Raw genomic sequence first — 26,684 nt, 5'->3', positions numbered from 1 at the left:
TCATTAGAGCAGAGCTTTCTTTTACTCTATCAGAGCCTTTACTGAAACAGCTTCCCCCTCCCTACCAATAATAACCTGCTTGGTTAGAGAGCTCTGCAGTGATGATTTCCAGGAGTCTTCTGTGAGAACTCAAAAGCAAATTACTATGAAAGCCAAAACTTAATATTTGTAGAAGTGATTGCTCAAGCAGTTGTAAATGCATGCCTTATACAAAGAAGACCTTGCATTTGAAACAGTGACCTAATACCTAACTACTGATCCTTACATTAGGAGACACAGTTCTGGATGACTGAGAATTAATTTAAATTTGATAGGCTAAGCTGTTCCTTCATTTCTAATCCCCCAAATTTTACAGCTTACTCAGTTGAGTACTATTTTTTCAATGCTATTACTGTACATGTAACAAGTATTTAGCTCTCATTGGCTGTAAATTACAATTGTTTTCCAGATTATGGTTGGAGAATCAAAGCTACATATATAACTTATTGAAAGGATTACCTCTAATGAATGCTTATAATTTAATGAGAGAATTGCTTTTAAAAATGTCTGTAGCATGGCTCAGTGGATAAAGAACCTGCCTGCAGTACAGGAGACACAGGAGATCAGGTTCAATACCTTGGTCCAGAAGATCCCCTGGAGGAGGAAAATGGAAACCCACTTCAGTATTCTTGCCTGAAAAATCCTATGAACAGAGGAGTCTGGCAGGCTTCAGTCCAAAGGGTCACTCTGTTGGACACGACTGAGCGACTGCACACGCATGTAAAAAAAATTTAGATCCAGCATTCAGTTTAAACATCGTGGGAAAGTTATGATCCATTTAGAGCATGGTTACTGTTCTCCCACAAGCTGACTTTCACAGCAGGCTGATGCCTGTTACATATACCGGTGATTCTTCACTGTCTACCTGCACTTATTACTTGCTTTTTTTAATGAAAGGAGCAAGTGTTTTGCCCATGACTATTCGTCTAAACTTCTGTTGTCATTGTATTATTGTTTAATATTGAAGACCATTGCCATCTGCTTTCTTCTTTCTGCCTCTAAATTCAGTGATTCTTTCGCTCTCATGCCTCAACAATACCCGACTCCCTCCGGCAACCAGACTTTCTGAATGCCACCTTCCACCATGCACAGCTGGCCATATGCCAGCCCTCAAAGCAATTCATGTTCAACTCTACAAACTAAAACTTTATTTTACTTGATATAATTCAAATTGCAGAGATGATTTCCTCTTGCTAAAAACACATGTATTAAGTAACATTTACCTCTTTGAATCTAAAGTGAAACACTATCACTGCAGAATAAAATTTATTTTGTTATTTATAAAATGCATGTGTGCACTGTGGGCAGGGCTCCTCTTCCTTCCCTTCAGCGGGGCCTTCCCCCCACAAGTGGACTGGGGCTCTGCTGTCTCTGGCAGCCCGAGGCAAGCGGTCACTTCGCCGCTGAACACTGTGCTCGCTCACACAGGAGAACAGCGTGGAGTTCGAGGCCTGCCTGGTGGCGCAGTGTGATGCCCTCATTGACGCCCTCAACAGGAGGAAAGCCCAGCTGCTTGCCCGCGTCAACAAGGAGCACGAGCATAAGCTGAAGGTGAGCGCTGCACCCTGTGGGGGGCGGGGCACCAGGCTTCTGGGTGAATGCCCACAGCCTGGGGTGGCCAATGAGGAGCAGGCAGGCCCCTTCACTCGGCACTCACTCCTTTCTTTACATCACTGATACTCATTGAGTGGCTTTTATAGGCCAGAAATTGCCCTGGGTACAAACATAATAAACAAATCCAAATCCCTGCTTTCATGGGGCTTATATTCTACTAGAAGGAATAAACAGAAGGCAAGATAAGTAAGTAAATGGGGGTTGAAATTTTAAACAGAATGACCAGAATGATGATGCAGAGGCAATTTTTTCAATTGGGAAATGGAATCTGTACTTTTCAGAAAACAAACAAGATTGTCTTCACTTGTGAAGCAAACTATGTAACTGAACAGCTGTACAGACTTTGGTCATCACACAGTGAATCAATTGATCACAGGTCTGGGGTCCTATTGGCAGGAGGACTGGTCCTCCCGGAGACATCTGCTTCCCCATCTATTGCCCCCTTGGAGCAGGGCAACAACATGTAAGAGTAGGCTGGATAGACATAGATGGGCAGCATCCAGCAGAAGGAAGCAAGAAGTATCCAGAAGGAGCACATGCATGCCCAGCAAGCTTCAGGGTGGCTGCCAGTGGGTGGAGGGTGGGTAGTGTGCCGTGCTGGTCTGTGGTTGGGGTGGAGGCAGAAGTGAGGTCTGACCTTAGGTTCTCTGCTGGGGTCAGGCAACCAGTGTCAGGGAGCTTCAATACTGTACAGCTTAGAGTAGACACAGCCTTGGAGGAGCTGGTGGCTGGTGAGCAGCCCAGGAAGTAGCAGATGTCCCCAGCAGGCTTGGAGCAGGCTTTAGTCCCTGGAGAAAAAGAGGAGGTTCCATTCTAAAAGTGTGGGATTCCAGTAGGAGAACCAAGGGAGAGTTTCAAAATGAAAAACTAAGAGAACAGACATTACAAGATTTGGGGCTAAAGCTTGGTGACCGAGCCAGTGCCCAGTTCACGGTTACTAGAAATAAGGCAAGAAACCAGTTGCTATCTGGGGCATGAGAGCTCAGCAAGACGTGCAGCAAATGGCAATGTTGAGTCCTGAGCAGTGGAGTCCCCTAGTCCTTAATCTGTGCCCACCATGCTCCAAGACTCAGGACCCAGAGAACTCCACTGTGAAGATGGGGAGCCAGGCAGCATGAAAAGAGAAGCATTTCCCCAAGGAAGCTTAACAGTTCTATCCAAAGGCAAGGGAAACCCCAACACTAGTTTACTTCTTTAGGTTCCCTCCTCTGCTGCTTCTCACCTGCAGTTCCCCAATACACATTTGGATCCGCATACAGGCTTCTTCCCTTCCCCAAAACCAGGGCAATGTGGCTGGAATAGAAACCTTTCTCCACTGCCTTTGTGACTTACCTACCTGGCACTCTGAATTTACCTGTGTCATGGAGGCAGACAGGAGGCTGAGCTGTGACCATGGGGTCCAAGCTAGAATGGACTCATGAGAGCTGGGCCCTACAGTGAATTTGGCCAGCCTGACCTCGCTGGTGCTGTACAGGGACATGTTGGCCAGCCTGACCTTGTTGGTACTATATCATTGGTCGGCTTGACCTTGTTTGTGCTGTATTGGGGCCATGTTGGCCGGCCTGACCTCTTCGGGGCTATGTCCCTTTGAGCGTTCCTGATGTGACAAAACAGAGCGGTTGCATCATGGAGAGGTTCAGCAGATTCTTTGTTAAGGAAAATTGCATGTCTTGAAGTTGGAATCTGAACCAGAAGCTAGGAAAGAAAAGTACACAGGGAGTGAACATTGAGAGAGCCTTAGTTCGTGGGCTTGAACAGTGAACCAAAGCTAGGGATCTTACTGCTCCTTCCAGGGAGGCAGTCGCTGTTTCCTGATGGTGAATCTAACTGGAAGACCTTCTCAGGTTTGTCTTAGAATGAACACAAGCCCCCAAGGGTTATCACACCAACCCCAGCCCCATGAAGGCTTCACGCTGAACTTCAGATAATGGAGGGAGCACTGGGCTTTCCTCAGGAGCCTCCCTGTCCCTTCCAATGACCTGTGTGGTACTTGTCTCATAAAGTACTCAATGAGGCCAAGTTTTACTTGAATGATCTTCTCTAGCTTATCAATTTCCAGGCTCCTGTCCCTTAGTGTCTATGATCAAGTTATTTTCTTTTGAATTCTATAAAGGACCATGGGATGTGTTTCATGGTAACATACATAGTCATTCCTAAAATGTGAGAGAGATAAGTAAGGCAGTATTAAAGATACTTCAGGAAAAAACGTTTCCTGAAGGCTGTGCTATGTGGATGTTAACCTTGTACATTTAGCTCTAACAACCTGGGAGATGGATTTAAAGCCATAAGCCTATTCATCTAAGATAGTCAGATGAGGCTTGAATGAAAAATTCTTCTGAAGTCACCATTTTTTATCCGAATTAAAATCTAGAAGTACTGTGGACTGTGATTCTGTAGTTAACCAGGTAGCAACACAGAATGAGCATGTTTGGTGACCAAGCACTGGCTTTCATAGCAGTAAGAGCTAACATTTGGGGATACTTCCTTTGCAGCAGCAATATACTAGTTGTGTTATAGGGATCAACTCCTCTGTTCCTCACCACTCTGGGAGGTCATTATTACTGCTATTAACATTCTAGAGATGAGGAAACCATGGCACCATGCTATTGAGAACTGGTCCTGGGATCCAGAATTCCTGTCCTGTTAACCTGGCTTCAGAGTCCAGATTCTGGACCATGGCACCCTACAGCTGTAGGGTAGTACAGTGCAGAGAGAAGGCATGTGGGGACATGCCTAATCCTGTCCCCAGTCAGCCAGCACCTACCTAATGCACACCTGCTAGGAGCCGAGTGCTGGGCTCTGGGGCAGGGGAAGAAGGACACGACGGTGACTCAGAATTAGGGGCTTCCAGTCCTGTGGATGGGAGAAGGCGATGGCGCCCCACTCCAGTACTCTTGCCTGGAAAATCCCATGGACAGAGGAGCCTGGTGGGCTACAGTCCATGGGGTCACTAAGTCAGACACGACTGAGCGACTTCACTTCCACTTTTCACTTTCATGCTTTGGAGAAGGAAATGGCAACCCACTCCAGTGTTCTTGCCTGGAGAATCCCAGGGATGGGGGAGCCTGGTGGGCTGCCGTCCATGGGGTCGCACAGAGTCAGACACAACTGAAGTGACTTAGCAGCAGCAGCAGCAACAGTCCTGTGGATGAGATCAGTCACACCCACAAATGACTCCAGCACAGATAGAGAGCAAGTTTCCAGGAGAAGGTTGTCCATGTCATTAGAGCTGTGAGAAGGGCAAAGTTACTTCCAGCTGAAGGGGTCACAGAGAGCATCATGGAAAAGCAGGCATTGGAGGAGCCCAAACTTTGGGAGACATGTGTTGATGGTGGTGTGCATTCTTGCCTGCGGGAAGTGGCCAGGCTATGAGGGAAGAAGAGGGTGGTCAGCACTGTGCACCCTAGTCTTGCTCTATGCAGTTAGTCATAGGGACCGATGGGTGTTTTCTGTTTCCATCACCTGCTCTGACATTACTAAAAAGATGATCACTACAGCCCTTCATTTTAGCACCTTTCAGAAACCCAGAACCTTTATTGTTACAGTGGAACTTAAAATGTCATTTGAACCACAGACAGTATCTAAACTCACAGCTGTCTACGGGTAATGAGCCGGACAGCTGGGATTTTCCCTCTGATAGTGGACCAGCCGTTTTAATGTGTAGCCATAAAGTTTTAACTTTTTTGTTAAAGGGCATCTCTTTTGTGAAGCACAGCAGATGCTTCCCTGACATCTTTAAACAGAACACGGTTAACAGTTTGTGTTAAGTCACAGGGGGACTACAGTGGTGACTCCTGGTTTTCTCTACAGGAGAGATGTAAGGGCAACGATCTAGATAGATGCGGGGAGCCAGGACTGAGGAAACACCATTTATCCGAATCAAAAAGTACAGAGGGGCATGAAAGCCACCAGCCTAGGCTGTGCCATGGATGCAGGTGGAGATGATTCAGGGACAGCTGTAACGCATTGCGGGGACCCCGTGGCCAGTGTAGGTCCATCAGTGCTGGTGGCCTGCATGGTCAGGGACCTCTGAGCAGAGGCAGCTGCCTGCCCTCATTCCACCCTGCCTAGGGTGGAGTTCCCTGCCCTAGATCCCAAAGGGCGACAGAAACCAGAGACAGGTGGCTGGTTGTCTCCCACAGCAGCAAAGCTGTTCTGTCTTCTGCCTTCTGTGATTTGTTTCTCTGCTGTTTTCAGCTGATTGTATCTGTCACTGCTTCTAAAAACAGGCAGTGCGGCCGTCACCGTGACTGCTGATGCCAGCCTCCACATCTCCCTCCCTCTGCTTTTCTCCTCCTGCCTCTTTCCTTTCTTGTCACTTCAGTTGCTACTCAGATTTGTGAGAAAAGACTGGCCTTTTATAGACATCACTTGCCAGGCACAGTACTTCTTTTTGTCTTTGTTGGCTAGCCCATCACTCACAGTCCGGAGGGGATAATCTTATGGTCTTCCGCTTCCCTTTGGCAGAGTTCTCTGGGGGCCTGCTTTTTGCTGACAAAGAGGAGAGTTGTGTGTGTGTTTTTCTGGCAACTTTCTCTTCTTGAACCATCCAAAAGGCTAGGGGAGCTGGAAAGCCATGTGCATAAAGACAGTCTTTATAATCCACTCAGGCTCCTCTCTGAAAGAACCGATTGCTTGAGCAGATGGAGCAGTTCTGGTTCTGAGGCAAGATGGAGCCGTGTGGTGAGGAGCCCAGATTCTGGGTCATAAGAGAACGGGATGTGAACACTGTATCACTTGCTGGGTCTCTAACCATGGACACGTCTACAGCTCCATTTCTTCCACCTGTGTGGAAAATAGGACTAGACGTGGTCAGCACCACCTAGGGTATTGTAAAGCCCTTAAAGCACAGTACTCAGAATGTGAGCTTTATTGTTGTTGTTATCACTGGATATCTTTCCCAGAAAAGACCCCGATGATGGGAAAGACTGAGGGCAGGAGGAGAAAGGGGCAACGGAGGATGAGATGGTTGTATGGCATCATTGGCTCAGTGGACATAAGTGTGAACAAATTCCGGGAGATAGTAAAGGACAGAGAAGCCTGATGTGCTGCAGTCCATGGGGTCACAAAGAGTTGGACACGACTTAGAAACTGAACAGCAGTCACTGGAAGACTGGAAATATAGTCTTACTCAGAACACGGAGGAAGTAAGTGCTCCTGGTATTTTCCATAATACCAGAGTTCCTATTGCAGAATTAACCTAGTGTGATTAATTATCTCTGAACCTAGGAATGGTGACTTGAGTATAATTCATTACCACACAAAATAGTACACTAAGTTAGCTATTTTTAAAAGCTAAAAACAAGACTTTGAGGCATATACAGATGTGACCTTATATTAGGAACACTGTCTAAATTACAGTAATACTATTCTGTGGTTTGAAAAAACACTGGGAGCCAAATACCTAAATTTTCAGGATATGATAAACTAATCAAATGTCAGAAAGCTACTGGAGGGAAAAAATGCTTTTTGAGCTTTCAAAAACTATTACTAAATCACATTTAATGCCTTGGACAATATTCCCTCTATCAGCAGAGGCAGCTGGGCCCCTAGGTTTCATGTCTGAAGTGTGTGTGTTGTGTCAACATCCTTCCCAGGTCTTCCTTGGCTAAATAAGGCTTTAAAATATCCTCATTGTCTGTGATCCTCACAGGGAATTTGTGTCAACATTTTAAAAGTGCCATTAATGGGATCTGTGCTCTTTTCAGGAACTTTACAAATGTCATTTTTCTTTTGATAAGCCCAAAGAAATATCTGAGAATTATTTTTATTTATGTAACATTCAGATTTGAAATAACTCCACAATCATCTTACAAGTGTTCTTTCTCCAATATTTTAGAATGAATTTGTGTGTTGAATAGTACTAAGTGATGGATGTCTTCTTGGTCCCCTTGCAAGTCTAGATCCTCTTAAAGAAAAAAAAAATAGTTATAGTTATTCAAATACATTCTGAAAAAAATCTAATCTTTAATTTCCATGTGTGGTTGGTAAATTAACATACCAGTGACATTACTCAGTGAGAATGCTGAGGGATAATGATAAAAATGATAAAACTGACTGCTTATTAGAGCTTCCACTTTTATAGAGAGCCTTCATGTCCCAATTGTAATTGTCTATAGAATGCTTGATTTTGAATCCAATTGGGTTTTGTTAGACTCATTATCATGATTGTCATTATTATCTTCGTTATTATTTACCATGTATTGGCTGTTTGTTCCCATTATGTTAGCAAAAAAAAAAGAATTAATCGTATGGGCATATTATTAAGAGTACAGATTTACACTAGGGATATTATCAGCTTTTGCCTAGAAAATCCCATGGATGGAGGAGCCCAGTAGGCTGCAGTCCATGGGGTCGCTAAGAGTCAGACACGACTGAGCGACTTCACTTTCACTTTTCACTTTCATGCATTGGAGAAGGAAATGGCAACCCACTCCGGTGTTCTTGCCTGGAGAATCCCAGGGACAGGAAGCCTGCTGGGCTGCCGTCTATGGGGTCACACAGAGTCGGACACGACTGAAGCGATTTAGCAGCATTATCAGCTTACTTTAGCCGTTTTGTCAATGCTTCATAATAGGTAAATAAACCTTTGATCAGGTTTAGAGGGAAAGAGAGAAGGAAGAAGGAAGGAAAGGAAAACGGGAGGGAGGCGGGAGGAAGAGGGGTAGAAGGGAAGGAAAGATCTGCCCAAGCTCACAAAGAATTTAAAAATAATTAGGTAGGATTTAACTGTTATAGTCATTACTAGAAAGAAAAGCAACAAACTAAAAAGTCCACTCAATTACAATAAAACTACTGGCAAGATGTTCCATTAGTTCTTTACAGTGAAGACTTTGAAAAAATTCAGGCATACTTGAACACTTAAAATTTTTGACTGCCCTCAGCAGAAGTTTTTTGGGGGCCAACTCTAATAATTTAACCACAGTTATTATTGATGATAAGCCTATCATTAGTTGGGAATTCATTTGGCAAATTCCATGGTCCTCTGCTTCCCACATGTAGAAGCAAAAGCCATAGAGGGCCTGTAAGAAACAGAGTGCCCAAGTTGCCCGTGGAATCACCAGGATGCCTCCGCATACACCTGGAGCTCACCACAGTTCAGGGACATGCCTTTGAACACCCTCGACCCACTCTGGTAATGACAGTGAAGGGCAGTCACAGAACTTCTGGAATGTACTTTGCCTGAGTCCATATATGAAAGACACACTTAGCTCCAGAAGGCACTTAAAGCATACTTCACAGATGATGGGCTAATCCACCGTTTCTCACATCCTACAAAACACCACCATACTGGATGCAACACTTGTATTATGGGAAGCGGTAAATGATAAATGTTCTCCTATGTGGGTGGGGCCACATCAGGATGCTTCTCTCTCTAAATGGCTTGCATTTCTTCCTTCATTAACTTCTCTGTACAAGGATACAGTATTCTATGCACTAAGAGCATACTTTGGATATTCCACTCAATGCTTATTGATGAGGTTCTTGTTATTCACACTTCTGAGACAGAAAGTTCACAGTTTTACTGTTAAAATCTCAAGCCTTACAAAAAACAGGCATGTGTTTTATTTGCTTAATAGGCCTAATGATCCTTTTATGGATTAAAACTCAAAGCATCAGATTTGTCTTTGAAATGACTAGTCGCTGAGGTGGTTAAATTAATAATACTACTACAGAAGACGGTTATCAAGAAAATGGAAGAAACCTTTGCATATTTCCATAAGCCATGTGGGAGAATGGTGGCATGTAAAAAATTTAAAATGCTCTTCATTAATTTAAGTGTCCCTAAGTTTCAATGAACGTAATGATAATATAGGAGATAATATTTTACTCTAGGGGAAAATCAAGAGAATTATTTATTTTACTAGATGAGTCTATTGATCAAAGTACTTCACCAAAAATCACCAGTGAGTCAATTGCAAGTATCAGTTAGTCATCTTGCAACAGGACCTTGTGGAACACAGAGAAAACTATCCCCACTGACCAAAGGGACCTGTGTAGAATAAATTCAAGTTTTTTTCTTGAAAGTACTTATATCTTAGAAAAACAAAAAGAGGATTGCATTATACTTAGAGGAAATTGTTTTAAACAGTGATGGGAATATATATTAAGAAAGAATGTCCTGAAATATTAAGAGAATGTTAGTATTTACTTAGACTAAAAATTCATCAGTGATCTCTCTCCAGACCCCATGATAAGAGAAAATACTATGAGAAAAGTATTTATTAAAAAGAAGATTTGAAGAAAAAATTTTAAAGAGCCACATGTAAGATGGACAGATGAAATTTGGATAAAATAATGAAATCCCCCTTAATTAATCCCAGTTCTAGCTGCTCTTTGTATCACCTGAGCTGAATGACGGGAGACTGACCTGTTCAAGATGCAGTGGAAAATACAGTTGTAGATCACATTTGTACTATATAAGCTGTCATGGGTTACTCTCTGCTACTATAAAGTCTAAGCATTCAAAGAGACATACAGTCTGTTCTCAAATTCTCCTTTTCCAAATAGGTACAGTATCATATCCTGACCCCCCAAAAATGACCTTCATAAATTTGCCACTTAACAAAATAAAACTCTTCAAGTGATCAATAGGATTGCCATCCAAAACAGATGGTGACTGCTGATAAAATATTGAAGGCCCTCTCTGAAACCATGGACCACACATTAATTAACTGTCCTCTAAGAGCTGGTTTAGGCCTTAATACACATGAAGACTGGAGGACTATTTCCTAGTTGCTATTTCTGCTTTATTGACTATGCCAAAGCTTTTGACTGTGTGGATCACAATAAATTGTGGAAAATTCTGAAAGAGATGGGAATACCAGACCACCTGACCTGCCTCTTGACAAACCTATATGCAGGTCAGGAAGCAACAGTTAGAACTGGACGTGGAAAAACAGCCTGGTTCCAAATAGGAAAAGGAGTACGTCAAGGCTGTATATTGTCACCCTGCTTATTTAACTTATATACAGAATACATCATGAGAAACGCTGGGCTGGAAGAAGCACAAGCTGGAATCAAGATTGCTGGGAGAAATATCAATAACCTCAGATATGCAGATGACACCACCCTTATGGCAGAAAGTGAAGAAGAGCTAAAGAGCCTCTTGATGAAAGTGAAAGAGAGTGAAAAAGTTGGCTTAAAGCTCAACATTCAAAAAACTAAGATCATGGCATCTGATCCCATCACTTCATGGCAAATAGGTGGGGAAACAGTGGAAACAGTGGCTGACTTTATTTTTCTGGGCTCCAAAATCACTGCAGATGGTGACTGCAGCCATGAAATTAAAAGATGCTTACCTCTTGGAAGGAAAGTTATGACCAACCTAGGCAGCATATTCAAAGCAGAGACATTACTTTGCCAACAAAGGTCCGTCTAGTCAAAGTTATGGTTTTTCCAGTGGTCATGTGTGGATGTGAGAGTTGGACTATGAAGAAAGCTGAACGCCGAAGAATTGATGCTTTTGAAGTGTGGTGTTGGAGAAGACTCTTGAGAGTCCCTTGGACTACAAGGAGATCCACCCAGTCCATCCTAAAGGAGACCAGTCCTGGACGTTCATTGGAAAGACTGATTCTGAGGCTGAAACTCCAGTACTTTGGCCACCTCATGCGAAGAGTTGACTCATTGGAAAAGACTCTGATGCTGGGAGGGATTGGGGGCAGGAGGAGAAGGGGACGACAGAGGATGAGATGGCTGGATGGCATCACCGACTCGACGCACATGAGTTTGGGTGAACTCCGGGAGTTGGTGATGGACAGGGAGGCCTGGCATACTGTGATTCATGGGGTCGCAAAGAGTCAGACAAGACTGAGTGACTGAACTGAACTGAACTGATTCATGTCACTCCTGCAACATGTACATTTCCTTAGAAACTCCTTATATCCAGCCAGCTGAAAACACGGTGCCAAGGGTTTCTCCAGAGCATCAGAGCCACTGCAAAAAAATATAGAACTCAAAGAAAAAGTGACATGGTCTGACTTCCTATGAATTGTTTTTCATTAAAAAACATATAATGTAGAAGTAAATAGTACTAATAAGGAGTAGAAATAACACAGAGTGAAGAAGGTAGCAAGTAAGAAAGCTGAATGAAGACACTCACAGAAAAAAAAAATTTATACTCTTAAAAGATTCAATTATCTGGCTGATTTCCATAATATGGTAAATCTTGCTAGATTAATTGAGAAACTAAAAGTTAATTATAAAACACCCAAAAATGCCACTTCTGGGAACACACCGATTCATTTTTAATAGTGAATTTTATCACAGGTTACTGTGATCATAGCAAAATGTTTGATTAAAATGTTTTAAAAATGGACCAGCATGCACTGTAGCAACAGTGGGAGTTGCGAGCCAAGCAGGATATTGAGTCCTTCCAAGAAGCTTGAACCATGGAATACAACAGCCAACAGCAAACACCCCTGAAACTCACAGACTCTTTGGCAGCACAACAATGAAGCTTCTTAAGAGTAATCAGAGCCCTCAACACTCCCACAGCTCCTTTGGCACCAAATAAACCTTGCTTAAGAAGGAAATTTATAGAGGCAGACATAGAATTTTATGAGGCCTGAGTAATATATTTATTTCAGCACATTTTGGTCATAAAATTATCATTGAGCTGAACGTTCTGGCAAGTAAACACAGTTCAGTCTTTTTTGCCTCAAAAGGAGGCTTACTTTGGGTTGTAGTGCTCAGATCCAGCCTGTGCTTGTTATTCGGAATTTTAGTACCAGTCACTTCTATATAGTCCTAGGGCAAATGCCACTGGGACAGTGAAAGGTGACTGCTGAGGTTTCTGCTACCTAGCAGCATTGAGGCACTGGCTGTTGAAATGTAAAAACACTTTCTGGGAACAATTTAGTCAAGCGTCATATAGCAGAGATGAGTAGTATAATAGCTGTAGGTCCCCTGCATTGCATTTTTTTAAGTGCTTAACTTACGGATGTTTTCTTTTTCCCCAAGAAGCAGAAACTTAACTTTTCTTTACCTCCTGATATTAAAGTAAAATAATAAAATGAAAATATAATATAATAATTTGCATCACTTGAGCCCAGACCAATAGACAATGGTGTTAGTTTGACAGAAACATACTAGATGTTAGGAGAAAATAAATCAACCAGTGAATTTAAAAGTGATGTTTTCCCCCAATCAAAATCACAAAACAATCTTCACATCAAAGGTGGTTTCTTTCACCAAATCCAATAAAGAGATTTTAAATCCTACATTTTATTTTTTATTTTAAAAAGCAACAACAAATCATCTGTCAAAATATTAGGAGACTCCAAATAGCCAAAACAAGCTTGAAAAAGAAGGGCAGAATTGGAGTTCTCACACTTCCTGATTACAAAATGCACTACAAAGCTACAGAATACTGTACTAGCATAAAGATAGACAGAAGACCACTGGAAATCGAATAAAGCCCAGAAGTGAATTCTCACATACATGGTCAAGTGATTTTTGACAAAGCTTCCAAGACTATGCAATGGGGAAAAGGTGGGTTTAGTAACAAATGATGGTGGGAAACTATCTTCATGCAAAAGAATGAAGTTGGACAGTTACCGAAAGCCATGTACAAAAATTAACCTGAAGTGAATCAAAGACTGAAAAGTAAGAACTGGAACTATAAAACTCTTAGATGAAAACATAGGGCAAATGCTTCATGACACTGGGTTTGGCAATGATTTCTTGGATATGGCATCAAAGACATAGGCAACAAAAGAAAAAGTAGGCAAATTGGACTTCATGAAAATTTGCAAATTCTTATTGTCAAAAACAAACAACCCAATTTCAAAATGGGCAAATGACTTGAACAGACTTTTTGTCAAAGAAGATATACAATAAGTACATGAAAAGATGCTCAAGATTATGAGTCATTGTGCTGTGCTTAGTTGCTCAGTCATATCCGACTCTTTGCAACCCCATGGACTGCAGACTGCCAGGCTCCTCTGTCCGTGCAGATTCTCCAGGCAAGAATAATTGAATGGGTTCCCCTGCCTTCTCCAGGGGATCTTCCCAACCCAGGGATCAAACCCAGTTCTCCCACATTGCAGGCAGCTTTTTTACCTTCTGAGCCACCAGGTAAGCCCTATGAGTCATTCAGTTCAGTTGCTCAGTCGTGTCTGACTCTTTGTGACCCCATGAATCGCAGCACGCCAGGCCTCCCTGTCCATCACCAACTCCTTGAGTTCACTCAGACTCAGGTCCATCGAGTCAATGATGCCATCCAGCCATCTCATCCTCTGTCGTCCCCTTCTCCTCCTGCCCCCAATCCCTCCCAGCATCAGAGTCTTTTCCAATGAGTCAGCTCTTCGCATGAGGTGACCAAAGTACTGGAATTTCAGCTTCAGCATCATTCCCTCCAAAGAAATCCCAGGGCTGATTTCCTTCAGAATGGACTGGTTGGATCTCCTTGTAGTCCAAGGGACTCTTAAGAGTCTTCTCCAACACCACAGTTCAAAAGCATCAATTCTTTGGCGCTCAGCCTTCTTCACAGTCCAACTCTCACATCCATACATGACCACTGGAAAAACCATAGCCTTGACTAGACGGACCTTTGTTGGCAAAGTAATGTCTCTGCTTTTGAATATGCTATCTAGGTTGGTCATAACTTTCCTTCAGGAAATGCTAATCAAAACCACAATGAAATACCACTTCACACCCACTAGGATGGGAAAGAAAGTAAAAGTCACTCAGTTGTGTCTCTGCGACCCCATGGAATTCTCTAGGCCAGAATACTGGAGTGGGTAGCCTTTCCCATCTCCAGGGGATCTTCTCAACCTAGAGATTGAACCCAGGTCTTCCACATTGCAGGCAGATTCTTTACCAGCTGAGCCACAAGGGAAGTCCAAGAATACTGGAGTGAGTAACCTATCCCTTCTCTAGCAGATCTTCCTGACCCAGGAATCAAACCGGGGTCTCCTACTTTGCAGGTGGATTCTTTACCAACTGAGCCATGAGGGAATGGCTACTATTTGGGGAAAAAAAAAAAAACAGACTGATAAGTGTTGGTGAGAATGTAAAGAAATTGGAACCCTTGTGCATTGTTGGTGAGAATGTAAATAATGCAGCTACTGTGGAAAGTAGTATGGTGATTTCTCAAAAAAAAAATTAAAATAGAGTCACCATACAAGTCAGTAATTCCACTTTAGGGTATATGAACCACCCCTCCCTAAAAAAAAAAAAAAAAGTGAAACAGACACTCACACAGATATTTGTATTCTTATGTTCATAAATTTATTCAAAATAGCCAAAAGGCGGAAGAAACATAGATGTCCATCAGCAGATGAATGGATAAACAAAATGTAGTATATACATATAATGAAATATTATTCAGTCTTGACAAAAATGTTGACACAAGCTACAACATGGATAAACCTTGAAGACATTATGTAAAAGAAATAAACTAGTCACAAAAGGACAAATACTGATGATTCCACGTGTATGAGGTACCTAGAGTAGTCAGGTTGACAGAGACAGAAAGTAGAATGGTGGTTGCCAGAGGCTGGGAGCAGGGGTGAATGCAGAGTTACTGTTTAATAAGTCCAGAGCTTCAGTTTGGGAAGAAGAAAAAGTTTTGGAGATGGTTGGTGGTAATGGTTGTATAACAATGTGAACTTATTTAATGCCACAGAATTCTCCAATTAAATATAGTTTAAATGGTTTAAGTTATATGTTATATATATTTATTACAATAAAATAATTAGAAGATCAACAATATTGAATGAATTAACTGTCAAAAAATTAGAAAGAACTTTATCAAAAATAGGTTAAATAAATTGAACCCACTCAATAGAGTATTTTTGTAGTCAGTAACATTTATTGATGATGGCAACACAGAAAATGCCCGTGATATGGTGTTAAATGGGAAAGAGGTGAAATTGTCATATACTATAATTGCAACTATAACTAAATCTAGCTCAAGGGAGAAAAACTAAAAGGAAACATCAAAATTCTTTAAAAATTTGCATTGGAGTAGTGAGACTATTTGCTTTTCTTAAACCTATTTTCCTGTTGTTTTTGAAACAGGATGTAATCATCTTTCATGGAAAATAAATTTATAATCAAAACTGAACAAGGAATAAGGGAAAGTTTTTAAATAATTATTATTAAAACCCATTTTAGTTATTACCCATAAAATCCAGAATGCTGGGGGGATTGGGAGGGGGAGGTTTGAGGCTTCTGCAAAATAGTACAAATACAGAAGGTGAGTAACAGGTTCCTAGAAAGCCCTTGTTCAATTCTGTGCTTCAAAACCTGCTTCAGGATTTGGGTCACTGAGCAGGGACGCAGAGGACAAGCATTTCTAAAGAAAGAAATTTTTCAAGGAGTGTCATACACTTGACACGGCAAAGATAACTTCCCAGCGGCAGAACCTGCATGTTCAAAGAGATACCTCTCTAGGTCAGGCAGACTCATCGCTGAGCAAATAGCCTTTAAAACTGCTTTCCCAAATGAGGCAATGAGTGATGCTAAGTCGATTATAACTTGATTCTGTATCCATCTTTGTCTGGCATACTTGCTGTCATTAGCTCATTGTCTTTCAGCAACCACTTCTAGGTTTACCCTACCACCCGCTCAGGGAAAAGAGAATCAGAACAAGAGAGGATCTGGGTTCAAATGGTGATATCTGCTCTTTAGAAGGAACAGGTAGAGGGTGAGCAAAGATGGTGGGTAGCTGTGTCACAGAACAGACGCTGCAACTGCACCTCCAGCCACTCAGTCATTTAACAGACCCTCCCATGACCTCTCACTTAGAGCAGCTCCCAGAGAGAGGAGTGATGGAGACCTGTGATGGAACCAAGATGTCCCTTGAGGCACCAAGGTAACCAGCTTCCCAGAGGTCTAACAACCGTGTGCCTTTCTGATGGCTCTAGTAAGAGCCATTATCCAATCTGTCTTCCAGAGCCATTGTTCCCAGCAGACACTGCCACAAAATATTCTCATAAATTGAGTTCCACTCCATGATGCTCTTGGATTCTGGTTTGAAGAAGTTTTCCAAAGTCCTAGTTTGCTTTCTTTTCTACACTCTGCCACTTTGGACCATTCTGTCGTCCTATCAATCCTAGGTGGTTCGAGATCAGATCTCTCACTGCACAGTGAAATTGCGCCAGACCACGGGTCTCATGGAGTACTGCCTGGAGGTGATTAAGGAAAATGATCCTAGTGGCTTTTTGCAGGTAAGTGTCAACTAGTTTCTGCTTCAGATACTCAGTGTTCCATGAGACTGACTCTATGATGCCAAGGCCAGACTCCCAACAGACCTAGCTGGGTATGGGACATTCCACAATGGAACCCAACTTTGTGTTGCCATATGGATGTGGGTGCCTTTGGAACTTCACTGGCTTCTCAGAAGACCCTACCATCATGGGCTACAAGACTGAAAAGGCTTTTAAAACTTGTTTTTGTTTATGTTTGATCATGAAAACATAATTCCCTCTAAGTTCCTCCAAAGCAAACTTTTTACCTTGCGTAAGAACTGGGTCCCTTTACTAATATCTTGGACAATTTTGTCAGAAATGTAAGTATACACATGTTTCTACCTTCTTTACACCTCCTTCTGGCAAGTCAGTGATTTCCCAAACAGAGTGAAATTTTTTCATTGTTTGGATGTCTCATTATTTCTTTAGTGTTGTTTTAATGACATGCTGTGATGTCAGCTAAATTTTACTTAACTTTTGATCCCAGTGATTAATGGACCTCTGATTAAGGAACATGTAGCTTCCTTTCAACTAACATTCTACCAAACTGGCCGAGAATGATGGGGGGGGGGGCCCTAAATATAAGAAATGAAAAAGTCCTCTACCAAAGAATCAGATCATGCATGAAGATGATGATTAGGAAATCTCATCTTATAGATGATCATATGCAACCTCTCTGAACCACTTAATAAAAGTCATTAGGTCTTAGGTCTTGACATGATACCCATAGCTCATATCAGAAACCTATGATTGTTGGTGCTAGTGGATTTCACTAATTGCTAACCTATCACTACTGAATGTTGTTGGCTTTTAGCTAATCAGTCATAAATAGCATGATCATGTATCCAGATGATATAATAGAGCAACTAACAGCTTCTAGTTATATATAGTGATCCCTCTGAGTCCCAGAAGTACTCAGATTTTCATGATAAATCACAGGTTACTCTCATCATCAGAAGTTCCTCTCTGCCTGCATAGAGACAGGAAGGATGTGGGTCCCAAGGCGCTTGGTGGGGCACACTGGATAGCCAAAGAGCAGTTTGGGTGCCCAGTGTGGGGTTGTATTTCTTAGGCTATGCTCTTTGTTTGAATAGATTTCTGATGCTCTCATAAGGAGAGTGCACCTGACTGAGGATCAGTGGGGGAAAGGCACGCTCACTCCCAGGATGACCACGGACTTCGACTTGAGTCTGGACAACAGCCCTCTGCTGCAGTCCATCCACCAGCTCGACTTCGTGCAGATGAAAGGTGCGTGCCTGTGCCCCACCCAGTCCGAGAAACTCCCTGCTAGAGGCAGGGTAAAGGCAGCTTGCAGATTACAGCAAACAAAAGGCAGCCACCAGGTTTATAAATCAGCTGAGAGGTGAGAAAGTCCACACACACACACACCTCTGGTTAGTGTTACAAAAATCTGGAATAGCTCCCATCTTATTGTGTAATGGAAATTATATCCTTGTAGCTGGAATGTCAGATAAATCAGATGGACACAATGCTTGCCTTTTTGAGAGACATAAGAGATTTCACATGCTCAGCATTAGAGGAAGAAAGAGAGAGAACATCGCTGTACATAAATAACATCTTGTTACAGACGGTAACCTTGATATATCGATATAAATCAAGGGAGTTCAGCATTGAAACTGCTTCTACAGGGATAGAGAGAGTGGCAGACAGTTGATTGTGGATTAGCAGGAATTTGAGAGGATCAGAATTGGCTTGCCTATACTGGTCAGGAAAATGAGAGCCTGGGTACAGAAGGAAAATGAAAGTATGTAATAAAAACTTTAACATTTTAAATTTTTTGGTCTCTGAAATTAAGGGGTATGGCAAGATCTAGAGATTTGTAGTATCTGCTGAGGGGACATACATGTACTTAAAATTATCTTAAGGAATATAACTCTTTGAAGAAAAGGTAAAAACTCAAGCCAACCATGCAATAATACTTTTATGGCAGTGTAAGTAATATCCCATTTGAAAAATATTTCTGAATTTTTAAAAACCTTTTTATGGCAAAATAACTTATACATTCAGAGTAAGTTGCAACAATAGTAAGGAGAGGTCCCTCTACCCTTCGTCCAGTTTCCATTCATGGTTACATCTGACGTAACTGTCACATAACATCAAAACCAGGAAACTGACATCTGTACAGTGTGTGTGTATGTGTAGTTCTGTGCCGTCACATCACATGTGTATCCACCTCTGCAGTCCAGATACAGAACTACTCCATCAATGCTTTCCCTCATCTGCCCCTCTTAGTCCCCCATCCCCACTGATCTGGCTTCCATCTCCACAACTTTGTCATTTTCTGATCTTTTTTAAAACTAAAGTAATTGATTTGCTCTTTGCTTCTCCCAACTTAAGCATCCATGTAATAAATAACTTAGAATCCAATGGTTTAGAATTTTTGTGTCTTAAGAAAAATCCGCATACATCCTTTTATTGGAACCATATAACCCCGTGGGTATTAGGGGTTTATACTACACGTGCAGTTACACACATTCCTGTCCTGGGTAATGCACAGTACTTCTCTCATCCTCTTAATGAGTTTTTGTCCTCTTTCATCTTCAGTTTCCTCATCTCTTTGTTTAATATGTATTGCTTTGGGATAATGCTTTTATTAATTTTCAGAGTAACTAGTGTATAGATTGTAAATAAAAATGCTTTGTTGTAGTAACAAAAACATTTAGCTTTTACTGGCTGCCTACCAAATCAGACATGCTCTTTCCATGGATTACAAAATGCTTTCCATAGATTAACTCATTTTATTCTCCCAATCCTAGTAAGCAGCTGAGGACATTGAGGTGCAGGAAGACTGAGTTACTTGCCTGTGCTCACCCAGCTAGTGACTGGCAGGGCCAGAATTCAAACCCATGGAGCATGGTTCCAGAACTCACACCTACAACTTCCAGTTTGTGCTGTAAAGTTAGTGCCTTACTAAGCCACTTCTTCAAGAAGTAACTGAATTCTTCTCTTAATCTTGAGAAATTAAATTTGTTTTTGTTGCAGCAATGCTTTCAGGCTTTAAAAAAAAAATTTTAACACCTACATGGTAGCCTGTGTTGTGTCACCATCCCAATAATATGCAGAGCCCCCTTGATCAGCCTCTTTTTGTCCCCAGTTCCTTCAACAAGGTAGAATCATTGAAAGGTTATGTCACAAGTAGCTCAGAGGAGAAAATGTGTCACAAAAGGGCAATGTAAGGGCTTTTGGTGTAAGAGAGAAGAAAAAAAAAATGAGTCAATCCAGTTAGCCTTGGTGAAGGGGCAGGAGGAGGGGCAGGTAGAGCATAGAGGCCTCAGGGCTTTCAGATGCTTTAATCAGCTGAAAGCCCTCTCCTCCCCCATCCATTCTGAGAGATGTCCATCTGCCATGGTGGAGTCCAAGCCAGTTGACACAGTGATGACAATTGTATTGCAGTAAACGGGCCCTTCCTTGGAAGTAGCAATTACAGGTTCTCATGTTGTGCATCACAGATCACACTCCTAAAGTATTATCACTTGGCCACTTAGGGCTGCACACAAGCGTAACTGTGGACATGACTGTACACACAGCAGAGAATGCCATGCACGTGAAAGGCCAAAGTGCAGAACACTCTTATAGCAAAAACTTACCTAGAATACAAAATTATCCAAAACAGTTATTTATAAAGTTAATACAGTAGGCCACTTGGTATGAGACTGGATTGTTCCATTTTCCTTTTCTTTTTAATACTTCATGTTAATTTACTTCTAATAAGTATCCCTCTGGGGAATTAATTTATATGTTTATGTGTGTGTGTGTGTGTGTGTTGTGTTCACTAAATTTAATTAATTCAGTAAGAGCCCAGTCCTCCTTAAAATCTGAATAATTTTTATCTGTCACACTTTTAAAGGAGAGAAAAAGCTGAAAGGCCATGACCCAGAACTCAGTTACCTGCAGTTAAGACTTGTCTTGCTTGCCCCCGCTTTGATGTCTGTTAGCATATACACAACCATGCCTAGTGTGTTGTTGGTCTTTTTATTTTCTTAGGATATTCATAGTCAGTTTAGCAAACTGAGCTTCACAGTCAGGAAAAATACCTCAAGAAATTGCACACTCATGTCCATGTAGTAATAGCTAAATTTAAGTAGCACTTGAAATGGTGTTCAGTTCAGTTCAGTTGCTCAGTCGTGTCCGACTCTTTGCGACCCCATGAATCGCAGCATGCCAGGCCTCCCTGTCCATCACCAACTCCCGGAGTTCACTCAGACTCATGTCCATTGAGTCAGTGATGCCATCCAGCCATCTCATCCTCTGTCGTCCCCTTCTCCTCCTGCCCCCAATCCCTCCCAGCATCAGAGTCTTTTCCAATAAGTCAACTCTTCGCATGAGGTGGCCAAAGTACTGGAGTTTCAGCTTTAGCATCATTCCTTCCAAAGAAATCCCAGGGCTGATCTCCTTCAGAATGGATGGGTTGGATCTCCTTGTAGTCCAAGGGACTCTCCCATTGTAAGACTAACAATATGTTGGTTTCAATATATAATTTCTAATTGTGCTAAGTGGATTAGTAGAAAGTTTAAAATATTTTCAAAGTTACTTGAAATAGGCATTTAAGTCTGACTCAAACTTAAACTAAAATATCTGTCTACTTCCTGACTCAAAATGTGAGAGTCTCTCCAGTTTTGAAATTTTATCTCAGATACCTTTTTTTCTTAACATCAGAGAAGATAGGTCTCTTGCTCATTTTAAAATATTCTCACAGCATCTGCTACTCAACTAAAATGCATTGTCTAAAATTAGTCTCTTATTAGCTAAGGATTTAACTGATCTGCTCTTTTGGATTCCATATCACCCTCAAGCAATTGAGATCTGAGTGAAGAATGTTGGTACCCTCTCTGTTCAAACATCACAAAATGTAAGGGCATTTCTCCAGTTGCATTTTGATTAGAAAATCATCTTACCCTCTTTCCAGACTACTGGGAGTGGTGTTTGATCTCTCAGACTTTTCTTTTGTAGACAACAACCAATTAAACTTTGTTTTCTGTTTTTATTATAGAGTAATAGAAACATTTTTCCTTAATCCCAAATTGCTATTTTCAACTTTTACCTGGTCATGGGAAGGATATTTTAATATCTTTTTTGCCAGTCTATCAGGGGCTCTGTTGCTTGGCTCAGAATAGATTCCAGATACGTACTATCTCCCAGAAAAATATTATTACCCCAGAATTGTTTAAGGACACAAAGTATCCCAAGGTTCATGAGTTAGTGCTGAAATAAAACGCCAGATGTCGGGGTGTTCATTCTGACCCAGGGTGAAACATTGACCTGACAGTCCATCAAGCCTTTTTAACACATAGACCAACAGATATTAATCTCTTGAGTGCCTCTACTCACCTAGGGACACATTTATCTCCATTAACTCATGTTGAATGTTAAAAAGCCCTGAATATGCACCAAGGTCATGGGCAAGGACAATGTGATCTAAACAGATTCTCCTGTAGATCATGGGAAAAAAACACCCAGAGGTTTGGCAGAGAAGGGAATGAGCATACATGGGGTGGTGGTGGTGGTTTAATTGCTAAGTCATGCCCAACTCTTGCAACTCCATGGACTGTGGCCTACTAGGCTCCTCTGTCCATGGGATTTCCCAGGCAGGAATGCTGGAAAGGGTAGCCATTCCCTTCTCCAGGGGATCTTCCCAATTCAGGGATTGAACCTGCATCTCCTGAACTGCAAGCAGATTCTTTGCCACTGAACCACCAGGGAAGCCCCCACATGTGGGAACTTGCATGAAATCTGTTCATGCTCTGGGGGCCTGGAATTCGTGTCCTCAAAGCCTTGTGTGCAAGTTTATCCTCAGCAAAGTACTAATGCCAGCTTTCCAGAAACAGCCCATTCTTCTGCTGAAGTCTAAACTTTCCTCAGATGCTATTTGTATTGTTCAACCATCATAAAAAGGAATGACAGTCCACAAAGGAACCTTCAGAGATGATGACAGTAAAATTGCTCTCCCAGCCACTACAGCTCTTAAGGTGAACTATTATAATCTATAACAGCAATTCTTGAGAAGCTTTATCGTTCACATTCTAGGAACTAAGAAGAAACACTGCTCTTGGAATTAGGCCTGCACTCTCCCTCTAATTCACTATTACTGAGCCCCTGACTGGAGAGGCAGTGATGTAAACATCCAGCCCAGGGAGCCAACCTGCTGGGCGTCAAAACCCAGCTCTGCCACTGCCTCACCCTGAATCCCTCCTGTGTTTCAGTTCCCTTGTCTACAAATAGAGATCATCACAGTACCTACCTTGTGGGCTGGTGTTGAAAATTAACTGAGTGAACACATGTAAGCCCCTCCCCACAGTCTGGGCCTCAGCAGTGTTTCCATCTCACATGTGTTCTCGTGGCTCTCTCACAGCTCCCTTTTCTCCCTTGTCCTCACCACACTCTTGTGAACCCGCACAGAGGAATTCTGGATGGTGTGAGGGCTGTCAGTCTGAAGGATTAGAGAGAAAAATAAGTAAATATGAAAATCATGAGAGATAATTTGAACTAGAATGACCTTAAAAAGGTAAGACTTTTGAAAACCTTGGTATTAACAGGCCACAGTGGCAGAATTTAATTTTGAGATGAGGCTCCACCAGACCCCAAGGAAGTCAGTAAGAACAGCTACCATTCTGTGTCTAAGAGAACTTTTAGCCGGAAGCTTGATTTTACAGGCTAAGAGGATACTGAGTACTATAATTCTCATCAGGTCAGGGGAAGCTAGTTATTTAGGAAAAATAAAGATGTCCAGGAATGATCATGAATGTGTTAAGATAGTTATTGTAGCTCCACTTATAGGAATTTCAATAAAACAAAACCTTTTCTCTCGGAGTTCAGCCCAACAACTATAATGCTATCCATTTCCAAAGCATAAGAGATAAATCAATCTGAAAATACTCTGGATTCTTGTAGGCCATTTATTTTATACCTAATAAATTGAAGAGGGGTAATAAAGATACAACACCCAGTATAAAATCTGTTGTTCTGAAACGCCAGCCTTAGTCTTTTTTAACAAGACTGTAATTTTATCACATTTCCTTTTATATGCAATGTCACTTTGGGGTAAATAAGGAAAAGGAAAAAATAATTCTCAGCACATTGAGAAATAGATTCAGACACATGCAGATGTTCCCCGGTTCCTTCCGTCTCTCTCTCTTCCTCTCTCTCTCTTAATTTGCTTTTTTTTTGTTGTTGTTCATTTGTTTAAATTTGGGATAGTGTTAAGATCTGAAGATTAGAGACTAGTTAGACTTTTTTCTAGCTCCTTGGCCTTTGAACGTGTATCCCACTGAGTACTTACAAATGAAGTTCACATGTTTTAATTACACATGACACTATATATTTCAATGCATCTTTTAATTATATCTATGACTATGTGGGAAATTTGAGTTTCTTATCAGAGACATTGAAAGCATTTGTGTGATTCAAGTTGAAACCATTTTCTGGATCTTATTTGTTGATTTTAAAACTGGTGAAATGTAGACTTGCCTGAAACATGAAAAAAGGGAAAATGAAGACTAATAAGGCAGATAATGAAATTTAAAAAGTCCGAGGAGTTGTTATTTTATGGAAGGCCCTAACCAATACCAACAGTTAAGAGCAAGTATTTCCCAGGGAGACTCACTGCCTGTCTCTAGAAACCCTTTGAAGAACAGTTTGCTTAAATTTGTCAGATTTTGTTGTTGTTACTGTTCAGTCAAAAAGTCGTGTCTGACTCTTCATGACCCCATGGACTGCAGCATAACAGGCTTCCCTGTCCCTCACCATCTTCCGGCATTTGCCCAAGTTCATGTCCATTGAATCAGTGATGCCATCTAACCATCTCATCCTCTCTCACCCTCTTCTGCCTTCAATTTTTCCCAGGATCAGGTCTTTTCCACTGAGTCAGCTCTTCACATCAGGTGGCCAAAGTATGGGACCTTTAGCTTCAGCATCAGTCCTTCCAAAGAGTATTCAGGGTCAGATTTTACTCCACTGTTAATATGTTAAGAGGTATTCTTTTACTACAGAAAAAATTTAAATGACAAAGTAAGTTTCTAACTGAAATAGTGACCTTAAATTAACCTCTAGTTAAGTAACAGGTTCCTGTGATGTGCTTAGTCGCTCAGTCATATCCAGCTCTTTGAGACCCATGGCCTGTAGCCCACCAGGATTCCATGTCCATGAGGATTCTCTAGGCAAGAATACCAGAGTAGGTTGCCATGCCCTCCTCCAGGGGAACAGGTTCCTAGATGATATCTATTATGCATAGAAAGTCACTAGAATCATTCAAAGGAGTTCTGTCTTCTGCCTCTTCTTTCCAGCCAGTCCTGTAGTCTATTTAGTGAATGAAAGTGAAAGTGTTAGTCGTGTTAGTCAGTCTTTGCAACCGCATAACTGTAGCCTACCAGGCTCCTCTGTCCATGGAATTCTTCAGGCAAGAATACTGGAGCGGATCATAAGGCAGTTCTATTTCCAGTTTTTTAAGGAATCTCCACACTGTTCTCCATAGTGGCTGTACTAGTTTGCATTCCCACCAACAGTGTAAGAGGGTTCCCTTTTCTCCACACCCTCTCCAGCATTTATTATTTGTAGACTTTTGGATCGCAGCCATTCTGACTGGTGTGAAATGGTACCTCATAGTGGTTTTGATTTGCATTTCTCTGATAATGAGTGATGTTGAGCATCTTTTCATGTGATTGTTAGCCATCTGTATGTCTTCTTTGGAGAAATGTCTATTTAGTTCTTTGGCCCATTTTTTGATTGGGTCGTTTATTTTTCTGGAGTTGAGCTGTAGGAGTTGCTTGTATATTTTTGAGATTAGTTGTTTGTCAGTTGCTTCATTTGCTATTATTTTTTCCCATTCTGAAGGCTGTCTTTTCACCTTGCTAATAGTTTCCTTTGATGTGCAGAAGCTTTTAAGGTTAATTAGGTCCCATTTGTTTATTTTTGCTTTTATTTCCAATATTCTGGGAGGTGGGTCATAGAGGATCCTGCTGTGATGTATGTCAGAGAGTGTTTTGCCTATGTTCTCCTCTAGGAGTTTTATAGTTTCTGGTCTTACGTTTAGATCTTTAATCCATTTTGAGTTTATTTTTGTGTATGGTGTTAGAAAGTGGTCTAGTTTCATTCTTTTACAAGTGGTTGACCAGATTTCCCAGCACCACTTGTTAAAGAGATTGTCTTTAATCCATTGTATATTCTTGCCTCCTTTGTCAAAGATAAGGTGTCCATATGTGCATGGATTTATCTCTGAGCTTTCTATTTTATTCCATTGATCTATATTTCTGTCTTTGTGCCAGTACCATACTGTCTTGATAACTGTGGCTTTGTAGTAGAGCCTGAAGTCAGGTAGGTTGATTCCTCCAGTTCCATTCTTCTTTCTCAAGATCGCTTTGGCTATTCGAGGTTTTTTGTTTTTCCATACAAATTGTGAAATTATTTGTTCTAGCTCTGTGAAGAATACTGTTGGTAGCTTGATAGGGATTGCGTTGAATCTATAAATTGCTTTGGGTAGTATACTCATTTTCACTATATTGATGCTTCCAATCCATGAACATGGTGTATTTCTCCATCTATTAGTGTCCTCTTTGATTTCTTTCACCAGTGTTTTATAGTTTTCTATATATAGGTCTTTAGTTTCTTTAGGTAGATATATTCCTAAGTATTTTATTCTTCCCGTTGCAATGGTGAATGGAATTGTTTCCTTAATTTCTCTCTCTGTTTTCTCATTATTAGTGTATAGGAATGCAAGGGATTTCTGTGCGTTGATTTTATATCCTGCAACTTTACTATAGTCATTGATTATTTCTAGTAATTTTCTGATGGAATCTTTAGGGTTTTCTATGTAGAGGATCA

General features: G+C 41.4%; 1 protein-coding gene across 7 annotated transcripts in view; it reads left to right on the top strand.

Moving 5' to 3' along the window:
• TRIM9 (tripartite motif containing 9) overlaps positions 1–26,684 on the top strand; it is a 117,692-nt gene that overhangs the window by 62,378 nt on the left and 28,630 nt on the right. For all 7 annotated transcript variants that reach the window (XM_061430966.1, XM_061430963.1, XM_061430967.1 and 4 more), the window contains exons 3-5: positions 1,468–1,590; positions 16,719–16,829; positions 17,945–18,098. In XM_061430966.1, the coding sequence (XP_061286950.1) occupies positions 1,468–1,590; positions 16,719–16,829; positions 17,945–18,098 (388 nt within the window). The remainder of the gene's footprint in view (positions 1–1,467; positions 1,591–16,718; positions 16,830–17,944; positions 18,099–26,684) is intronic.

The sequence above is a fragment of the Bos javanicus genome, chromosome 10, assembly GCF_032452875.1.
Source record: "Bos javanicus breed banteng chromosome 10, ARS-OSU_banteng_1.0, whole genome shotgun sequence".
NCBI classification, from domain to species: domain Eukaryota; kingdom Metazoa; phylum Chordata; class Mammalia; order Artiodactyla; family Bovidae; genus Bos; species Bos javanicus.
The sequence above is the reverse complement of the archived record's forward strand: the minus strand, read 5'-3'. Positions and strand labels throughout refer to the sequence as shown.